This window comes from Tachysurus vachellii, chromosome 21, assembly GCF_030014155.1.
Source record: "Tachysurus vachellii isolate PV-2020 chromosome 21, HZAU_Pvac_v1, whole genome shotgun sequence".
Lineage (NCBI taxonomy): Eukaryota > Metazoa > Chordata > Actinopteri > Siluriformes > Bagridae > Tachysurus > Tachysurus vachellii.
The window spans coordinates 9,686,731-9,704,829 of NC_083480.1; the positions used below are offsets into that span (position 1 = coordinate 9,686,731).

The following is an 18,099-nucleotide window of genomic DNA, read 5'->3' on the forward strand; positions in this document are numbered from 1 at the left end:
CTCTTCTCATTAAACCTCCTCCTCCTGTTACTCTTACTCACTTACTCACTCACTCTTGCTTTCCTCCTCCTTCCCCAGCCCCTTACCATCACTTGCTCGCAGCAGTGGGTCTCTATGAAAGGGGTTACACAGTTCACAGCTGCACCTCTCAGTCAAAGCTGATAACATATGAACGTTATTCATTTTCATATAATTGACTTTGAAGAGTAAATTCATTATATCCATAGCTGCACTTCCCTTCCCCAGTGATTAAGTTCAAACTTCATTCATCATGGGACACAGCATAATTAATAAGCCATATGGTGGCTAAAGTTCAAAGCTTTCATAGGCCAAACAGCTTGTGGTCAAATGTGAAGAGTAATTGTACTTTGTTATACCTGAATCATTTCACAATTTTTATCAAATAAATAAACAAACAAACAAAAATACAAAGAAATGTTTTACTTTATTTTCATTTAAACCAATGACTTTAAATTCTCTTTTTTGGTCTGGCTATTCATAATTTTTCATAATGTTTCTGGTTTATCTGATCCTGGTTGGTGTCACAGTGGATTCGGGGTGTCACAGTCTATCCCAGGAAACAGTAGGCACGAATGGGATGCCAATCCATCACCATGCACACACTTACCGGATCCTTCTACTTACACGGTTTCTGCTGTATAAGGAAACCAGAGAACTTAAACAAAACCACAATGGATGCCAACAAATCATGCTAATCTCTATATATTATATTTTGTTATAAAAAAAAAAGAAAAGAAAAGAAAAGTGAAAAAAAGACATGAATTCAATGAGATTTGAATTCAAATAAACCTCAAGTAAATCTGTTTTTGTTGTTTTTGTTTTTTCTTATAATTGATATAATGAGATGTAACCTCACCCATGCCTACTTCTGTGCCATACTAACTTTATTCTTCATAAATTATTCATACAAAACATTTTTATGCACAGAAAGAATGTTAGTTCTAGTAACTTTTATTTTAACCTGTTATATTTTATCCTTTTTTATTCTTTAATGTTTTTGAAATCACCGGTGAAGAGACTTAAAAAATTTTTATTTATTTTTATTTTTTTTATTTTTATAAATCTCTTTTTTTCTAAATCTTGAACTCTTTCTTCATCATGTAAAACAAATCATGGTCTTTTTCATATGTTTAATTCAGAGTCCCCATAATGAGACTGTAGTCCAGGTACTGTATAAAGAGTACAATCAGCCTCTTTATCTGGTCTAGCAGGTTATTATTATATAAAGTTGCTACCTTGATTCGACCGAGGTGTTTAAGAACAAAAAAACACATTAGAAATGAAACCTCACCCATGTGAATGCATTCTTCCAAATTACTCTTCAGATGTCAGTATAATTCTCTTTGTATATATCAGTCTATATTATGCTGCTAACATAAACACAGTCCTCCTCTGCATATGAACAGAATTTATTATTGTCTGATGATCCACTCTCATGCCCTTATCTCATATATCGCCACCAGGGCACCAAATAATTCTGTCTTACTGCATCCTTTACCGCAGCAACTAAATTGAAACAGTATGCTAGGGTTGATTAATGAGCTATGATGTGGTTTTGTTTAATGACATCATCACAATATCAATTAAGCAAGCTTGTTTTTTCCCCACACATGCAAGAGGGAATGTTTTATTAGTAAATGAATAACCCTACTAAAAGCTATGAGTAGTTCAAGTACCGATGTGTGTGGTTTGTTTGCTCAATAGTTTAAAGTGATTTCACAAGATATCAGAGGGGATATCAACGAATTGATGGGAAACAGTGTATCGACCATTTTGAGTAAGCTTTCATGTCAGAACCCGAATAAGTACAACATGATGAAAAAAATACAGACCTAACGGGTACCCGATGCCATTTATAATGGTTATATGAGAGTCATCATTTTTGTAGTTTTTACACTCTCTTACTCTACAATACTCAAAACTATATGCTTCATAATAAGCACAGATGCTACATGTGCAGAAGGTGGTTTAAGGTCTTGAGCTGTTCCCGTTCAAATGCTTTAGTGTGTCAAAGACATAGGTTGATATCTTTATCCAAAAAAAGGGGTATCACAGCCAAAATATTTGTTAACTTGAGCTAAACCACAGCTGAGCAAAATAGCACTTTGAGCTCCGGAGAATGAAATCGCCCACTCCTACTTCCTTTCAACAACATAGCATAACAGTGAGAGCATTCGCAGTCCAGTTTACATTTATCATAAAGCCTGTCTCCAGCACTACATATCCAGTCATTATTCCTAAGAGTCATCAGTGTCTCACATATAACAATCTTTGAAGGGGTGAATGGGAAAGTTAACTGATGTAGTTCAAGGTCAGAAAACTGGATCTATTCATAAAGTAACACACAGGCACATTTAATCCTGCTTACCGATGAGTCCTTATGAATATTGCTATTTAGTTTAGCTTGCGTTAGAAAGGATTTGACAGTTGGTCCTTTCCGTATGTGACATGAATCAGCATGCTGTATGTGAGATGAAAGTACAATGCTTAGCCTTGTCAAATTCATTCTGTCATGCAGGAGAGCAAGGACACCTTTGCTGTTTCAACCAGGAATAAACTAAGTGAGCAATTATAGTTAAAGAAAAGGTAGTCCGAATATTCCAGATATCATCCCTTGTCTAATCAATGCCAGCTAGCTTGTTGAGCCATATTTTTATTACATACATGATATAATTTACTGTCGTTTTGTTTTTAGTCCAAAAATTTCAGTAGCATTTAATTTTCCGCATATGTCAGACTTCATCAGCTTATATTTCTGAAAGTATTTTTTTACACTTCTATCAGTTCTGCTTTTATAGGAGTATATAAATGTAAATGAACTGCACAGTAATGCATTGTACGAAACACACCAGTACGAAGTACCACATCACACCTGACATTATAATAAAAGCAGAAACTATCGCCAAGTACATTTTTTATATAAGCCTTCATAGTGTAAGGGCCCTAAAGAATAAGACGACAGTTATAATGCTGATTTTTTTTTACAATGAATCAATTAAAATGTCAGTATGGATCATTAAAATTTAGGTGATGTTTGACCTCCAAGCATCTAAAGTGGGTTGCTTTGCTCTTGTGTATTGCAGTGCCCCTTACACTACCTTGAATGGATTCAAGATCGTAATTCTTTCTGGGTGTTTAGAGCAGCCAGCCACTGTAAATAGATGGATTAACAGACGCTATAAAAATGTGACATTAAGAAAAGGAGCTCCAGATTTTCCAAACACTCAACAGGTCGATCTCTCTCTCTCTCTCTCTCTCTCTCTCTCTCTCTCTCTCTCTCTCTCTCTGTCTCTTTGTATTTGTGTTCTTCTACCTTTACTTTATAGCTGGTAACTGAATTTACAAGTAACCACATTTGCTCCATTTTAAACCCCTAATGAGCTTCATTGTCAATGCAGGTTGCTTGTATTAACGTTTGTTATGGCAATTCTTTAGTGATAGAGTTTGCAGCTCCTTTTCTTCAGAATTAAAAATTGAGCTCTTCAATCATGTTCCTGGATCGCAAAATGTCACAAATTTCTCTGAAACCTTCTGAGAATAATTATCACATAGCCAATGGCAGTATAAGCCGCTAAACGTAAGCGCAGTAAAGACGCTTCATTTACAAGTATGTATTTAATGTGTCCTGTTATATGTACTTCCTCCATATGCTGGAAGAACTGTAGTGGTCATGAACATGTGTGTCATGTATCAGGCTTAATGAGCTTTAACATTTTGCCAGTGTTTTGTGTTTGGGGCACATGCAGCCATATTGGTGTAATTAATATACAGCATTTTATAGATGAAAAACTTATTGGAGCCAGCTGCATTTCTTCCTTTGCTGTTTAGGAAAGTTGAAATTGTCAGGAAATGAGCAGCCCCAGTCTATGTATTAGCCAGACATGCCACCCTGCAGTGCCATATGCTACCAACACAAAAGCATATGTTGTAGGTCAAAAGATCTCTTTTTTGACAGATGACAGAATCTGAAAATTGATTCAACTATTTGTTCACAACATTATGCATGTACTATTGATTTGAAACCACATAGACAATAATGTATAAGAGGGATTACTAAATATTCTTGCTATGCATTTAAAAGTTAAAGTGTGCGAGTTCTAGTGAAAAGTCCTGAATATTTTAGCTCAGAATGTGTACTGTCTCATGGCATTCATACTTAGTACAGGAAAGCAAATAAGCTTTCTTATGTACTGGCACATAAGTGTGTTTTATGAACTGTGTATACTGTTCTGTAAGGAATATGCAATTTTCTCCCCAATTTGGGCCCATTTCAGTTCCCACCCATCAGCCAGATTTACCATAATTACTCTAGAGCTACCAACTGGAAAGACTGAAGGTTAACATGTGCTTCCTCCTAGACATGTTAAGCCAGCCAATTGCATTTGGCTGCACACTCAGAGGAAAGCACATTTTGCCCTCTTCTGCGTCCATACTGATTTAGCTAAATGTAAAACACATAGTGGACATCGAAAGCTGATACATTAGTGGCAGCGCTTTGTTAAAAATAAAGAAAAATGGAAAAAAAAAACGAATTGTTTCTTAACAATTTTAAACTCTGTTCTACTCTATTTCAGCTATGGAATTGTACCTGATAAATCTCTAAATTCAGAGATATTACTGCTTAAAGCTCAGCGTCTATACCACCACAGCACAGAAATATGAGCTATATGTTAGACAGGATTTTGATATTTTGCTGTTTTGCACAATACCTCATATAATTGCTGCTATAATACTAATGTGTTCATTTCAGTACTTCTGCACATGCAATAAAGAACATACAGTATTTATACTGGCCAGGGCTGTTTTTGTGTATTGTCCTTTGTGAATTGTCTTATGTGTATTGTCTTGTATTGATTGTTTGCACTTTTATTGTCTTTTGTCCTGCACTGTTTGCACCAGGTTGCACAGATGCACTTTATGTGGCTAGGACTACTTACTAAGTCCTTAGCTCTGTCTTTGTTCTATGTATCACCATGGCCCTGGAGAAACGTGGCCTCATTTCAATGTGTACTACAACAGCTATATATGATTGAAATGACAACATAAGCTTCCTGACTTCTTGATATATGAGTAATATGAGATAATATTTTGCTGCATCTTTCTAAACTCTGTATTAGGGTTTATGTAGATATTCATTCATTCATTCATTCATTCATTTTCTACCGCTTATCCGAACTACCTCAGGTCACGGGGAGCCTGTGCCTATCTCAGGCGTCATCGGGCATCAAGGCAGGATACACCCTGGACGGAGTGCCAACCCATCGCAGGGCACACACACACACACACACTCTCATTCACTCACACAATCACACACTACGGACAATTTAGTGTGAGGCACGGGGAGAACATGCAAACTCCACACACACAAGGCGGAGGCGGGAATCGAACCCCCAACCCTGGAGGTGTGAGGCGAACGTGCTAAACACTAACCCACCGTGCCCCCTGTTTATGTAGATATCATTCCTGTAAATCATTGAATCATTGACCACAGAAAAAAACATTAAAAACTATATAAGCAAATCTTTTTATATTTTTTTATGTTACAGTTTTATATATATATATATATATATATATATATATATATATATATATATATATATATATATATATATATATATATATATATATATATACAATGAATAGCAAATGACTTATTATATAGAATGACTGTTTATAGGTTTATAGCTGATAAAAGTGATGTGTGATAAAGTTACTAAATGGTCTCATTGGTGTTGCACAACATACAAATATATGTAATCTGATTCATCAATAAATCAAACATTTATAAGCATTGGCAAATTGCTTTGGTATAGGAAGAATAAAACACTTCAGGACATGCTGTTATTGGAAAACTTTGGGGCAGGCTGTTACTGTGTTGCACCCTACAGTGTGGTTTATTTTTTTCTCTGTGTGGTGCACTAAAGCATGTTTTTAAAATCATACAGCTGGAGTTGGACTGTAAATGTATTATTATTATTGGATACTGGGGTGTCCTTGTTCTGTGCAAACCACCGCTCCCCAAAATGTCTCTGCGTATGCTTACTTTAAATAATTACTATAAATTGAAGCTGTGGTGGCTTAAAGGCATTGAATGTCCATCTGATTGCTTCTGCCCTTTTTCACGAGGGAATTTTATGCCTTATTAGGGATGGAGCATGTGTGTGTTTGTGTGTGTGTGTGTGTGTGTGTGTGTGTGTGTGTGTGTGTGTGTGTGTGTGTGTGTGTGTGTGTGTGTGTGTGTGTTTGTGTACGTGTGTGTAATTTCTCTTGTGGCCTTCTGCTGAATGTCATCACTGAACATAAAACAACATTTTCACTATGTGATTATATCAATATGTTCAGTTAAAAGTTAAACCATTGCGCTTGAATATCCAAGCAAGGCTGTCATGAATGTTAAGATGCCTGGCGTATCATTGGTTTTGACATGTTATCATGCTTGGGACAACAGCAGACATGAATCAGGTACACCAAGGAGAAGAGAAGAATATGAGTTCAGACAGATGATCAGAAGCAATTCCGATAATCACTCTGGATATATTCCTCTGTCAAATGGCATAAATGCATGCTTATATGTTGTATATGTGAATTATAGAAAACAGAATTTTTTTTTTTTCTGTCCTCTGTAATTGCAGTCAATCTGCTTAAACACTACATCTAAAACCTTGCTAGTTAATTATGCCTGTCTCACAAGTTGTATAAGATGGCCCCAAGACTAAAGAGCTCTTGAGATGTCACGTGGCTGGATGAATCTCTATCTGAATGTGCTGATAAGCCACCTCAGCTCAGCACTGAGAGAATGAAATTGATTATCTATCACAGCTTTCAGACTCACTTTCTTCCTCATCTCAGTCACTGCCTATTACTAGATTTTTCTGTAAACTGTATGCTCTATTGTAGTTGAGGTCCAAGTTGAGTTAGTTTGTGCCATTTATTATTCAATACACTGGTTTAAACTTTCTGCCAATATTAATCTATAAGCAAATAATTATACATTCTTTTTTTTACTTTGGAGATGGGATTTGAAGCATCACATGTCATAAGACAAAAACATAAGACAAAAAAGCATATAACATACTCGAAACAGCATACAGAAGATACAGTGTAATAGAAGCATGTATTCATTTTTCAAAGCATTGGGGGATATTATTCTGTACATATATAAACATCACACAAAATTTGAGCAAATGAAGAAATTGAGAACCTGTTGAAATTTCTGCTGAAGTCTGCAAAGTGCAGGAGGGGTTTATTAATCTGTCAGATGAATGTTTAATGATAACAGATGGATACATTAGTCCTGTATCTGAACTGTGTGTTATTTGAGGATAATTCCTTGAAACACTTTCCAAGAAAATACTGTATCTGAATATGTGAAAATACTTTATGTCCTTGAACACCAGCAAGGTGTCACATGTGCAAATTCAGAACAATTCAGCATTCATTCCATTTCTTTTGACTATAGCGATACAAACTCGAACAAAATCCGATCACATCACACTGTGATAAGGCTGAACAAAATCTAACCTATGTTCTGAACCTAAACCTTGTTTCCACTTGCCTTGAATTTTTATAAAATGTAATTATGGCATTTTAGGAAATATAGTATTATTCAAATTATACAGCAACAGTTTGATTTAATCTCTATGAAATTCAGCAAGAATTTATAGGTCATCTTTCAGATCCTAGCTCTTGACACTTTGTAAGCTGGGCGTGAAAATATTTGGCCATCACTCAAACATGCTCCTCTACGGATTTTATGAACAATCCTCAGCCACGTATTTCATTACATCTAGCCTAATATTCTTCATTCTTTCTAGCTACCCAGCCCTGTGAAACATGTGCTGTTTCCTTTTTTCTTTTTTTTTTGCTTGTTAGTTTGTTTTAATTACTTGCTGACTTTCTTCAACAAACTCATGTATGACTGATCACCACTTATTATTCTAAAAAATATAATTCACAAGGATCTTTAAAATGTAATTCTGTCAGCAGATGGCTATATTCTGTTAATCATGTTAAATCATACATGTGCAATCTAAGAAGCTGTTCTCTGCAGCAATTTTATATTGCTGAGATGGAGGTAATTTTTATTAAGTAATAACTATTGCTCCTGTTGAAGTCTGGATTAATTCCAGCAATACCTGAAATTTATGACGATTCTTCTCCAACATACATATAAGTTTTAGATTTTCATCATTAAAAGTTGAGTATACTGTAAGTACAAGTTGTAATCTGATCACTTTCATAGTTTTTCCTATCTATTTTTTGTGGGCCTGGCTACTTAAACCATAGACCATTAGGATTCATAGGCTGTGTGAATAATACACCACTGAAGAAAGCAACAATATGAATAATATGACTTGAAAAATATAAATAGAAAAAAATAGATATTTATCTCATTCATATCATATTACAGTTGCTGAGCAAAAGAGGATTGAGGGCCTTGTTTAGGGGCCTGAGAGTGGCAGCTTAGTGGCCATGGGATCCAAAGTTACGACCTTCCGATCAGCAGTCCAACAACACTGAGCTGCCACGTCCCTCCTATTTGTATGAAATGAATGTAAAGAATTATAAGAATTATAAATTGTTTTTAATAAAGGAATGCATACTTTTTTACTTCTTTAATAAGTACAACACCAAATTTCTTGGCTTCATAACAAACTAGTAAGGGGTCTCTCTTGACAAATGTTTGTAAATAGAGAAAATGTCTATAAAGTGTATGTTTTCGTACAGATCTTTTCTGAATTAAATCCTAAACTCATCCTTGTTTACCAATTATTTGTCTAGAGTTTGCCCTGTTATTTGGGCATTAGGTTCCTGTTCATTTATTACTAGGCATTATTACACAGTGCTGTTGAATTCTCAAATATGATTTGTTAGATTAATTTCTTTTATAACAGCAACTCAGTTAATAGAGATAAACCTGTTTTTTCACTACAGTAAAAAGTCTTCATGCTGTGCTGCAAACCATGTCTAATAATATGGTTATTCCTGATTGTATCTGTCTGACAGCGAAGCAGCTTGCATCCTGAGATAAGCTGGTGATTATTAGAATGGAAAATGTTATTTTATATTAACTTGTTTCTTTCAAAAATATTGTCTGTAAGTAAGATATGGTTATAGATAGAAGAAGTTCAGGTGTTCTAATGTTTATCTATGCCCAGCCTGGACACCATGTAAAATACAGCACTGGGGAGAAACAACGATGATAATGAGCAGCTAGATTAGGATAGGAAATGCTGATTTGGCACAGCATAAGCACTGAAACTGAAATCTGTTTCAGTGGTATTGCAAAATGCTTTATTGTAAAACATATATACCAGACCCAGGTGTATCAGACTGGGGAATAAAACTTTATATTTAATCTGATCCAAGTGCTACAGAAATGTTAGCTGAAACACAATACTCTATAAATGTTAGCTAATACCCTATAGAGTTTAAATAGAGTTAAATCCAGGGGACTGAAATGTCCACTTGTGTTAATTAGATAGTCTAGTTTAAATTTCTACTAACAGCTTCCTTACATACTTGTTGGAATTCATAACATTAAATTTCACTGGACTCACTAACCTCAAAACAGCCACAAAGCGTCAATAAATCATTTCTATATTTTAGTGGGATTGATTGCAGTCCATTGGCTGCAGTCCCAGGTTTTTTTTATTTATTATTTATTTAAGGCTTTGACGTTGTGCATAGCCAGTTTTCATTTTAAGCTCAACGGACTTTAATATGATTCTAAATGAAGTTGTGTTTGAGTTTCGTGTCAAATAACTGTATTCTATTATTGTAGTTTGGGATGGGAACTCTGTCTCTTGTTAGTGAGTCAAGTCATTTGAACCATCTCACGACAAATAAACGACACATTCATTTTGAACAGAATAACGCGATTGTTGTGGACAAGATTTATTATTATTATTATTATTATTATTATTATTATTATTATTATTATTAATATTATTAAATTACACTACAAAGTTATGTCTTTGAAAACATCTACTAAAAATAACTACGTGTATGTGAGTCGACCCATGTATGTGAGTCGACTCATGTATGTGAGTCGACTCTAAACCCATAGCTTGTCAGTGCTTTGGCGAACACAGCCATCTTGTGGGGGTTTTGAAAATATATCGCTATTTAGTCAAAAACTCTCAAGATGTGTGTTGTTGGCTACATTTAAATGTTCGGTAAAATGTTGTAAAAACAGGCCAAAAAAGCGCTTTTAGCATATAAACATATCCTCTGTGCGGAAGAAAGAACACTACAAATCCCAAGAAGCAAAGCGAAACACGACCTCTGACATGCGGAAGTGAATCGGGAAGTAGGATTGAAAGCGATACAGGAATACGATCACTGTATTTCAGAAACAAATTAATAAAATATAACTTGTAACCTACCTGCACAAAGCTGTAATACGATACACCATGTCCAGGCAATCCAACAGAACTACAGACAACAAGAAGATGGTAAGTTTGTGCATTGAGTGTCTGCAGACAGGATTAGCTTCGTTAGCTAATGAAAGCTAAACATCTCCGAATGTGGTGATAATGTCTAATATTTACTCTGCTTTATTTTACTGATAGATCAACGTTTGAAACTGAACCGATCTGTCGCTATTAGTATATACAGGAAATGGTTAAACAAAATGTCTGCTAATTTGTTGTTATTCTTGTATTAAGGTAAAACTGTGGCTTATTTAATATTAGATAGATAGACAGATAGATAGATAGATAGATAGATAGATAGATAGGCAGAGGGACAGATAGATAGATAGATAGATAGATAGATAGACAGACAGAGGGACAGACAGATAGAAAGATAGCTAGATAGACAGACAGATAGATAGATAGATAGATAGATAGATAGATAGTCAGGCAGAGGGACAGATAGATAGATAGATAGATAGATAGATAGATAGATAGATAGATAGTCAGACAGGTAGATACACACAGACGGACAGACATAGATAGACAGACAGAGGGATAGATAGATAGACAAACAGACAGATAGATAGATAGATAGATAGATAGATAGATAGACAGACAGACAGATAGATAAATAGATAGATAGATAGATAGATAGATAGATAGACAGACAGACAGGCAGACAGACAGATGGGTAGACAGTCAGACAGACAGACAGACAGCTGCACTCAGATGACAAGATACTCGAGTTTATCATCTTTCTCCCTCCATGTCAGTGAAACTAGATTTTGGGATACATTTAACATGGATGTTGCAGAGACATGGAAGTGTGGGTGCTGCTGCTACACGTGTATCAGGTGCAGAAGTCGAGCTTCATTGAGCTACAGGTCACCAACCCAAACATATCCAGCCAATTACAGCATTGTAGTATCACTTCTGTGCTGAGAATGATCCACAAACCAGATAGCGTGTGGTCATTGGTGGTCGTCAGGTGATCCCTTTCCTCTGCTTTGTGATTGGTTACAAACAGTACTTTGGATCATTTATGTACTAGAGACTGTACCTAATAATCTGGCCATTGAGCGAGTACAGTCGTCCTTCAGTATAACTTGTTATAGACCACAAGATGGCGCCCAAAACTAAGAAGCAGGGAACATTGTGGTGATGGTGGCTCATGAATTAGAAGTTATTGTTTATATAATGTGACTAGCTGATAAACTAAACGAGTCGGGGGTGTATTGGGCTTTTATTTTTGTTGTTGGTTATATGACTTTTCATCCAAATTTTCAACATAAACAGAACAAAGATATGACTTATAATTTAATAATAATAATAAGAAGAAGAAGAAGAAGATGAATTTACAAATACATAATAGAAGTATGAAGTATATTTTAAAAAGACTTTTATTCGTTTATTCATTCGTCTTTGATAACCCCTTAATCCTGGGGTTAGGATTGCGGGTAATCTGGAGTCTGCTAGGAAAAAGGTGGGTGTATGCGCTGAAAGACAAACCAATCCATCACTCTCACACACACTCACTGACTCACTGCACACACACACACACACACACACACACACACACACAAGCTGTTTTTAAAGAAATCTTGATAACTGTGACTTGCCAAAACTGCTACTACGGCTCTGTATCAATACTTTTCCTCTGAAACAGACGCATATTATTTTGTGAAAGCCTGGTGTCAAATCACATTCAAAAGGATTCTAGAGGGAAAAAACTGATAATTGTGATTCTTTCTGTGTTATCACCACTGATAATCTGATTATCTGATTATCAAGTACTTATTTTGAGATTAATTTCCCTGTGTGAGCAGCATTAACATTCCTTAGCTGTAGTTCATTATACCACAGCAATTGGCAGACATTTGAAGTTTCTTTATTTATTAAAGCTCAACCCATTGTACTTTTTTCATCTATAGTTAGGTTTAACATTGTGGAACGTCCACGAGAGGATGTGGTTCCTGGTATCCTTTATGTTACAGCAGGAAGAGAGTCATTACTTTGCCAGTGTCTCTTTTTTTTATTTGTGTCTTGAAATTAATAAGAAAAAAACAATCAAAAAACACAAAGGCTTTCTCAATATGGAAACTGAATGACCGGTATAAAGCACTGACACCAAGAATCCTTCCATAAATATTAGAGAAAGCTGACATAACGTGTGCAATAAATAAAAACCTTTCTGTCAGGTCTCCATTTGTAGCTACTGTTACTGAAAAATTAATAAACCCTTTTCTACCGATTCACATTCAGGATTTTAACGGTGCATGGTATATATTGATTTAAAGCAAGGAATGGAGGTACTGTAGCTTAAGGTGAGGTTCATTATTAGTGATGGGAAGCTTGTGAGAATAAATATTAGGGCTGTTATTAAAAGCTAGTGTTGAACCCTTGAGGTAAGGTAAGAGGTAAGAAACAGTGCTATTTTGTTGGCTCTTGAAAGCAAGAAAATTTCACGGGGTTCACAACTGGCAGAATCCAGTCCAAATGGCAATTTCAACAGATCAAACAGATCGACCTTAACAACAGGGAATGTGTGTAAAAATGGCAGTATATTACTGACTCTGGGTTTTTTTAAACACACGCCATTGCGATTTCTCTAGCAGATCCCGTGTTGTAGCTCATTACAGGTATTCACATTCATTTATGTAAATTGTTTACAGGTAAAGCAGCTCATCAAGGAAACAGATGAGTCTTAAGAGACCGTTTACAGATTTAGCTTCTCTTCTCTGATTAGCTTAGTGACGCAGGGCCTATTTGAAAAAAAATGTTGATGACAAAAGCAGAATGTTTTAAAGAGGATCGGACATGGAGGTATGCGTTTATTCTCAAAACAGATGTCTGTTAGGAGTCTGTGGCGCTTGTCAAAAGTGTTAAGTTGAAGCGCTACTGTGAAACAACACATAACCGATTCAGATTGATGAGTCTTATTTATAGCAAGGAGCTAAACCATAGTTAATCATTCAGCGCTGACTGCCGTCACCATTCACTCATGTTAGCTGCTTATTCAGAGATTTTGTAAGCAAAACATTTAATGTAACTGGAAAATCTTTACCGAATACCACTGTTACATTACTGAATACTGAATAACTACATACTGAATAAATGTAGTACTCTTTGATTGCCTTTCTGTTTTTTTTCCCCCTGTTAAACAGAATTCCGAATTGTTTACTCTCACATACGGAGCCCTGGTCACACAGCTCTGTAAGGATTATGAGAATGATGAGGAAGTGAACAAGCAGCTTGATAAAATGTAAGTTTTGTATCTAGTGTCCTTTTCCTCTCTGTTTGTACTTTCACATCTGGTTTCACCTCCAGTAAAATTTACATCCAGTTAGACATTTCACTTCTCGTCATTGTTTGAGTTTGTTATTGTAAGTTTGTGAGAATGTAGTGATGTGAATGTTGATGTCATTTTTCCATAAGCAAATCAAACTAGAGTCAGTGGGTTTGTTTTAAGATATAATATTGTCTATGTTGTTAGAACATAGACAATATTCTCTCTCTCTCTCTCTCTCTCTCTCTCTCTCTCTCTCTGTGGTTCGGTGGGGTGATGTGGTGTGGTGTGTCAGTCTACTTTAGTAGGCGGTTAACAGGAAAAGTGTGAACTGTACATCTATAGTCCTTGGGAAACCACCACCTACCCCACTGCATGATGTAAAATGAATAGACCAACTGTGTGGCTAAGGTCCTGTCCATTCAAATATACGCCTTAATCCTGCAGTACACTGACAAATTCCACTACCTCTTTGAAAAGAATGTCTAGTAAGACGTTAAAAATGATTTATCGCTGTTGGTTGTTTCTGTAATTTTCTTTTTTGAGATCATGGATTCTGTGAGAAGGGTTTTGTTGTAAGGGGAAAAACATAAGTAATGAAATTGCTCATCTTGCCAGTCATCAGAGGTGGAGCTCGTGATGAATGTGTTAAGGAATCGTATTATTCACTGTTGAAAAAGTACTTACCTAATATTTTAAGTAACAGAAGCTACAAAATAATAAGAATATTTTCAAATAGAGTTTAAAATCCTAAAGTGTTTTTACAAACAAAATAAGTATATTTTGTATAATGTATATGATGAAACATTAAAGTGATGTAATACTCTGCCTTTAGCTTCACTACCTGACATCACTATACATTTGAGTCACAGAACAGTATGACTGGTAGCCTAGTGGTTAAGGTGTCGGATTACAGATCGGAAGGTAGTGAGTTTGAATCCCAGGTCCAACAAGTTGCCGCTGTTGGGCCACTGAGCAAGACCCTTAACCCCCCAATTGCTTAGTTGTATAAATTGAAATAAAAAATGTAACTGACTCTGGATAAGGGAGTCTGCTAAATGCTGTAAATGTAAAATAATCTGTTTCCTATGCTAATTAAACAGCAGTGTAATTTACATTTACTATTAAGCGTTTCTGAAACTCTGAATCCTGACCCATGTATCTGTTGTTGCCACATTGTCATGTTCATCACTTTATTTGTTTAGATTTATATTTTGTTTTTTTTTTTATCTAGTCCTCCAGCATCCATGATCCTAAGGGTAATGTTTTTATCTATATGATCAATGGCTGAAGCACCTTTGAGCTTGCAACAGTTAATTGACTTATATACACTTACAGTATATACAACTTCAGTTCCAGTCTTTCATACAGCTATCATAAATAAAGTATTAAAAATAAAATATTATGAGCTTTTCCTGTATTAAACTTGCTAAAAAAAAGTTGAAAATATTTTTTCCCCCTAACTGCATATAAAAGGTGTATGAGAAATGAGGTTTTAACAACAATAATAACAATAACCCCTTGTTTCTTTTTCCTTTAAGGGGATATAATATTGGAGTACGTCTCATCGAGGACTTCCTGGCTCGCTCCAGCGTCGGCAGGTGTCACGATTTCCGAGAAACAGCCGACGTCATCGCGAAGGTATCAGAATGTCATCGATTTAGAGCTCGACTGCATTGCTTTTCCAAAATACGTTGTTAGAGTGGAAAGAAATTTGGTACCCACTAACCATGGAAATGTGTATGAATGCAAGTGAGCGCAGTCTCCAGTGGTTTGCCATCTAAATGTTTATCCCTTCGGTTTATTGATTCGCATTTCCTGAATCATACATGAGGAGACAAATCCTTGCTAGTTCTACCATAAATTCCACCGCCAGTCGCAATATTGGACACGCTCACCATACCTCAGTTGTCTTATTTGTCTTTACATCTGATGATGACCAGATGTACCAAATGAAATATTTCACTACAAAAACGTGTTGGTTCTCACTGAAACAATGGCTGTGTATTTGCTCACTCCTCCCCATCCTGTTCTGCTTTTGCTTTCCACTGTGAGCCACGTTGTCGGATGTTAATCTGCTGTTTGCTCAGAACAATTCTGGGCTCCTGATCAGAATACTGAACCTTTGAATCCTTTTCACATTATATTGCTCCCTTGAGGAAGGTTCAAAAAGCCATTCAGAGTTCAAGATTCCAAACTCACAATTAAAACTTTGGTGACAGTGGGTTAGTTCTAAGTCGTTTAATCTTATTCAAATGAAAAGACCTGTGAAATAAATTCACTGTCATACCTGGGTTACATCATTGGTTAAGGATATTTCTGCTTCTTATGGACAGGTAGCCTTTAAAATGTATCTTGGCATCACGCCCAGTGTGACGAACTGGAGCCCTGCTGGAGACGAATTCTCCCTCATCCTGGAGAGCAATCCGCTGGTGGACTTTGTGGAGCTTCCGGACAACCATAACACACTAATTTACTCCAACCTTCTGTGCGGTGTGCTAAGAGGAGCTCTAGAGATGGTAAAGTGTTTCAATTTGTACCATTTCACAGGGCATTTATAATGAATTTCATTCGATTCTTAAAAATATAATAACATTAATAATCGCTGAAACACTGAGGAAAATGTGGATCCTATTTGAAAACACTGATTTTATTTTCTTTTTTTCTTATAAGCCATGGGCTAATAAAATCTGCATAATCTTTTTGTAAAGTTCTTCTATGATCCAATAACTGCTCTGTCAACTGCTTAAACTCTTCTGCACAGAAAAATTCTCTCAGTAATGAACACAGCCGATTTAACTCGCGCTTTCATGACATTAATTAATGAAGCAGCATGTTCCAGCTCAGCTTTGGTTCAATAACAGGTTACAGAACATTGATTACAAAGAAGGCATGTGTCGTTTATCCACTTATTAAAAATGCTAGCTAATATATCACTCTGTATTAAAATTACCTCACAGATTATTATGGATAAACTGCAGTATAAACTCTTCTCCTGTACTTTGGGAGTAATGTAAATAAACAGTAAAACATTTCAGGACATAGTGTTGAGGCAAAATTCATCAAAACAGTAGGAGGGTGAACAATACTAAGCTGAGTCTTTATCGTTCCGAAAATTTTATATTTTCAGAAACAGTTATGAAATATTTATACCTCTGCATCCCAAAAAAATGTTATTGGGTCATTTCACCATTTTAGTGAATAAGGGTGTTAGTTGGAGACTGAGGGGAAAAATGTTGCCCTTCAAGTCATTCTCCAGATTTTTTTGGGTCTGTTTTCACAGGTACAAATGGCAGTGGATGTTCGTTTTGTTCAAGACACTTTAAGAGGAGACAACGTGACGGAAATCCGCATGAAGTTCATCAAGAGGATTGAGGAAAATCTGCCTGCTGGTGATGAATGAAACTGCTGTGATATTCTGGCTGGAGAAGCAGAAAAGCACTGGCTTATTGGAGCTGAAAAACTTTGTTCATTCAGTTTGGTCAAAGCCAAACACCTACAGTTTAGCCAAAAAAGAGCTGATCCTTTGTCTGCCATTTAAAGTAGTAATCATTCACTTTTCCTCTTTTCTGTTCAAATTTTTTTTCGCGCTTAATGGACCATCACATTTCCAAGGAATATTTGGTCTGTGATATAACTAAAAAAAAAAAGAATCACTTTAACACTATTTTTTGATATGTTAGTTTTTACTTCAGTACTGCTTTTCAGTTTCGCCCCACATAATGGTTATCTCCTTTATTTCAGAAATAAACGTCCTTTGTTCCTTTATTGATATGCTGATTGGAAGAAGCACAAGGCACAAGGAAGGACGTACACTCTTGTTTTAAGTAGGCACAGATGTACAGTGCATTCCCTTTAACAAGTGATATCTTTATCTCCTCTATTGGCCCCATATTGGAAAAGGTTTCAGATTTTTGGAATTTGCATCTGATAGTTTGCTATTGAAATATATTTAAAGCAACAGAAATGAAACCAAATAAAGGGTCATATGTTTCTGCTACTTTCTTTTTTTCTTTTTCTTTTTAAATCTGCATTTTGTTATGTAAATTATGTGTTGTGTTTGAAGTAATTTATGTATAAATAACAAACAGGAGAATAAATAAATTACTAAGTCAATGTGAGTCTTGTCCTGGCCCTGTCCTTCTTCTTAGCGCATTACTTGTGCCTTTTATTAAGCCTGTGTAATGCTTGTGTATGAACTTATGTAGAATTGAATCATTTTGATGTATTACATAGCCAGGAACTCTTATACGTCTTATCAACTAGCCAAGAACAAGTTTTATCATTCATCTAAAAGCAACATGTAGAGAATGAGGCCCATGTGTGCTGAGAACAGAGCAGCAGTGTAGCACTTTCCACTTGCGTGTTTTGTGG

At 35.8% G+C, this 18,099-nt stretch overlaps 1 protein-coding gene across 1 annotated transcript; it reads left to right on the top strand.

The window, feature by feature from the left end:
* Nucleotides 1–10,281: 10,281 nt before the first annotated feature.
* trappc3 (trafficking protein particle complex subunit 3) lies at nt 10,282–17,846 on the top strand. The gene is made up of 5 exons (XM_060857173.1): nt 10,282–10,478; nt 13,604–13,701; nt 15,267–15,366; nt 16,062–16,244; nt 17,009–17,846. The coding sequence occupies exons 1-5, from the start codon at nt 10,437–10,439 to the stop codon at nt 17,126–17,128; spliced, it is 543 nt and encodes a 180-aa protein (XP_060713156.1). The 5' UTR covers nt 10,282–10,436; the 3' UTR covers nt 17,129–17,846.
* Nucleotides 17,847–18,099: the final 253 nt, after the last annotated feature.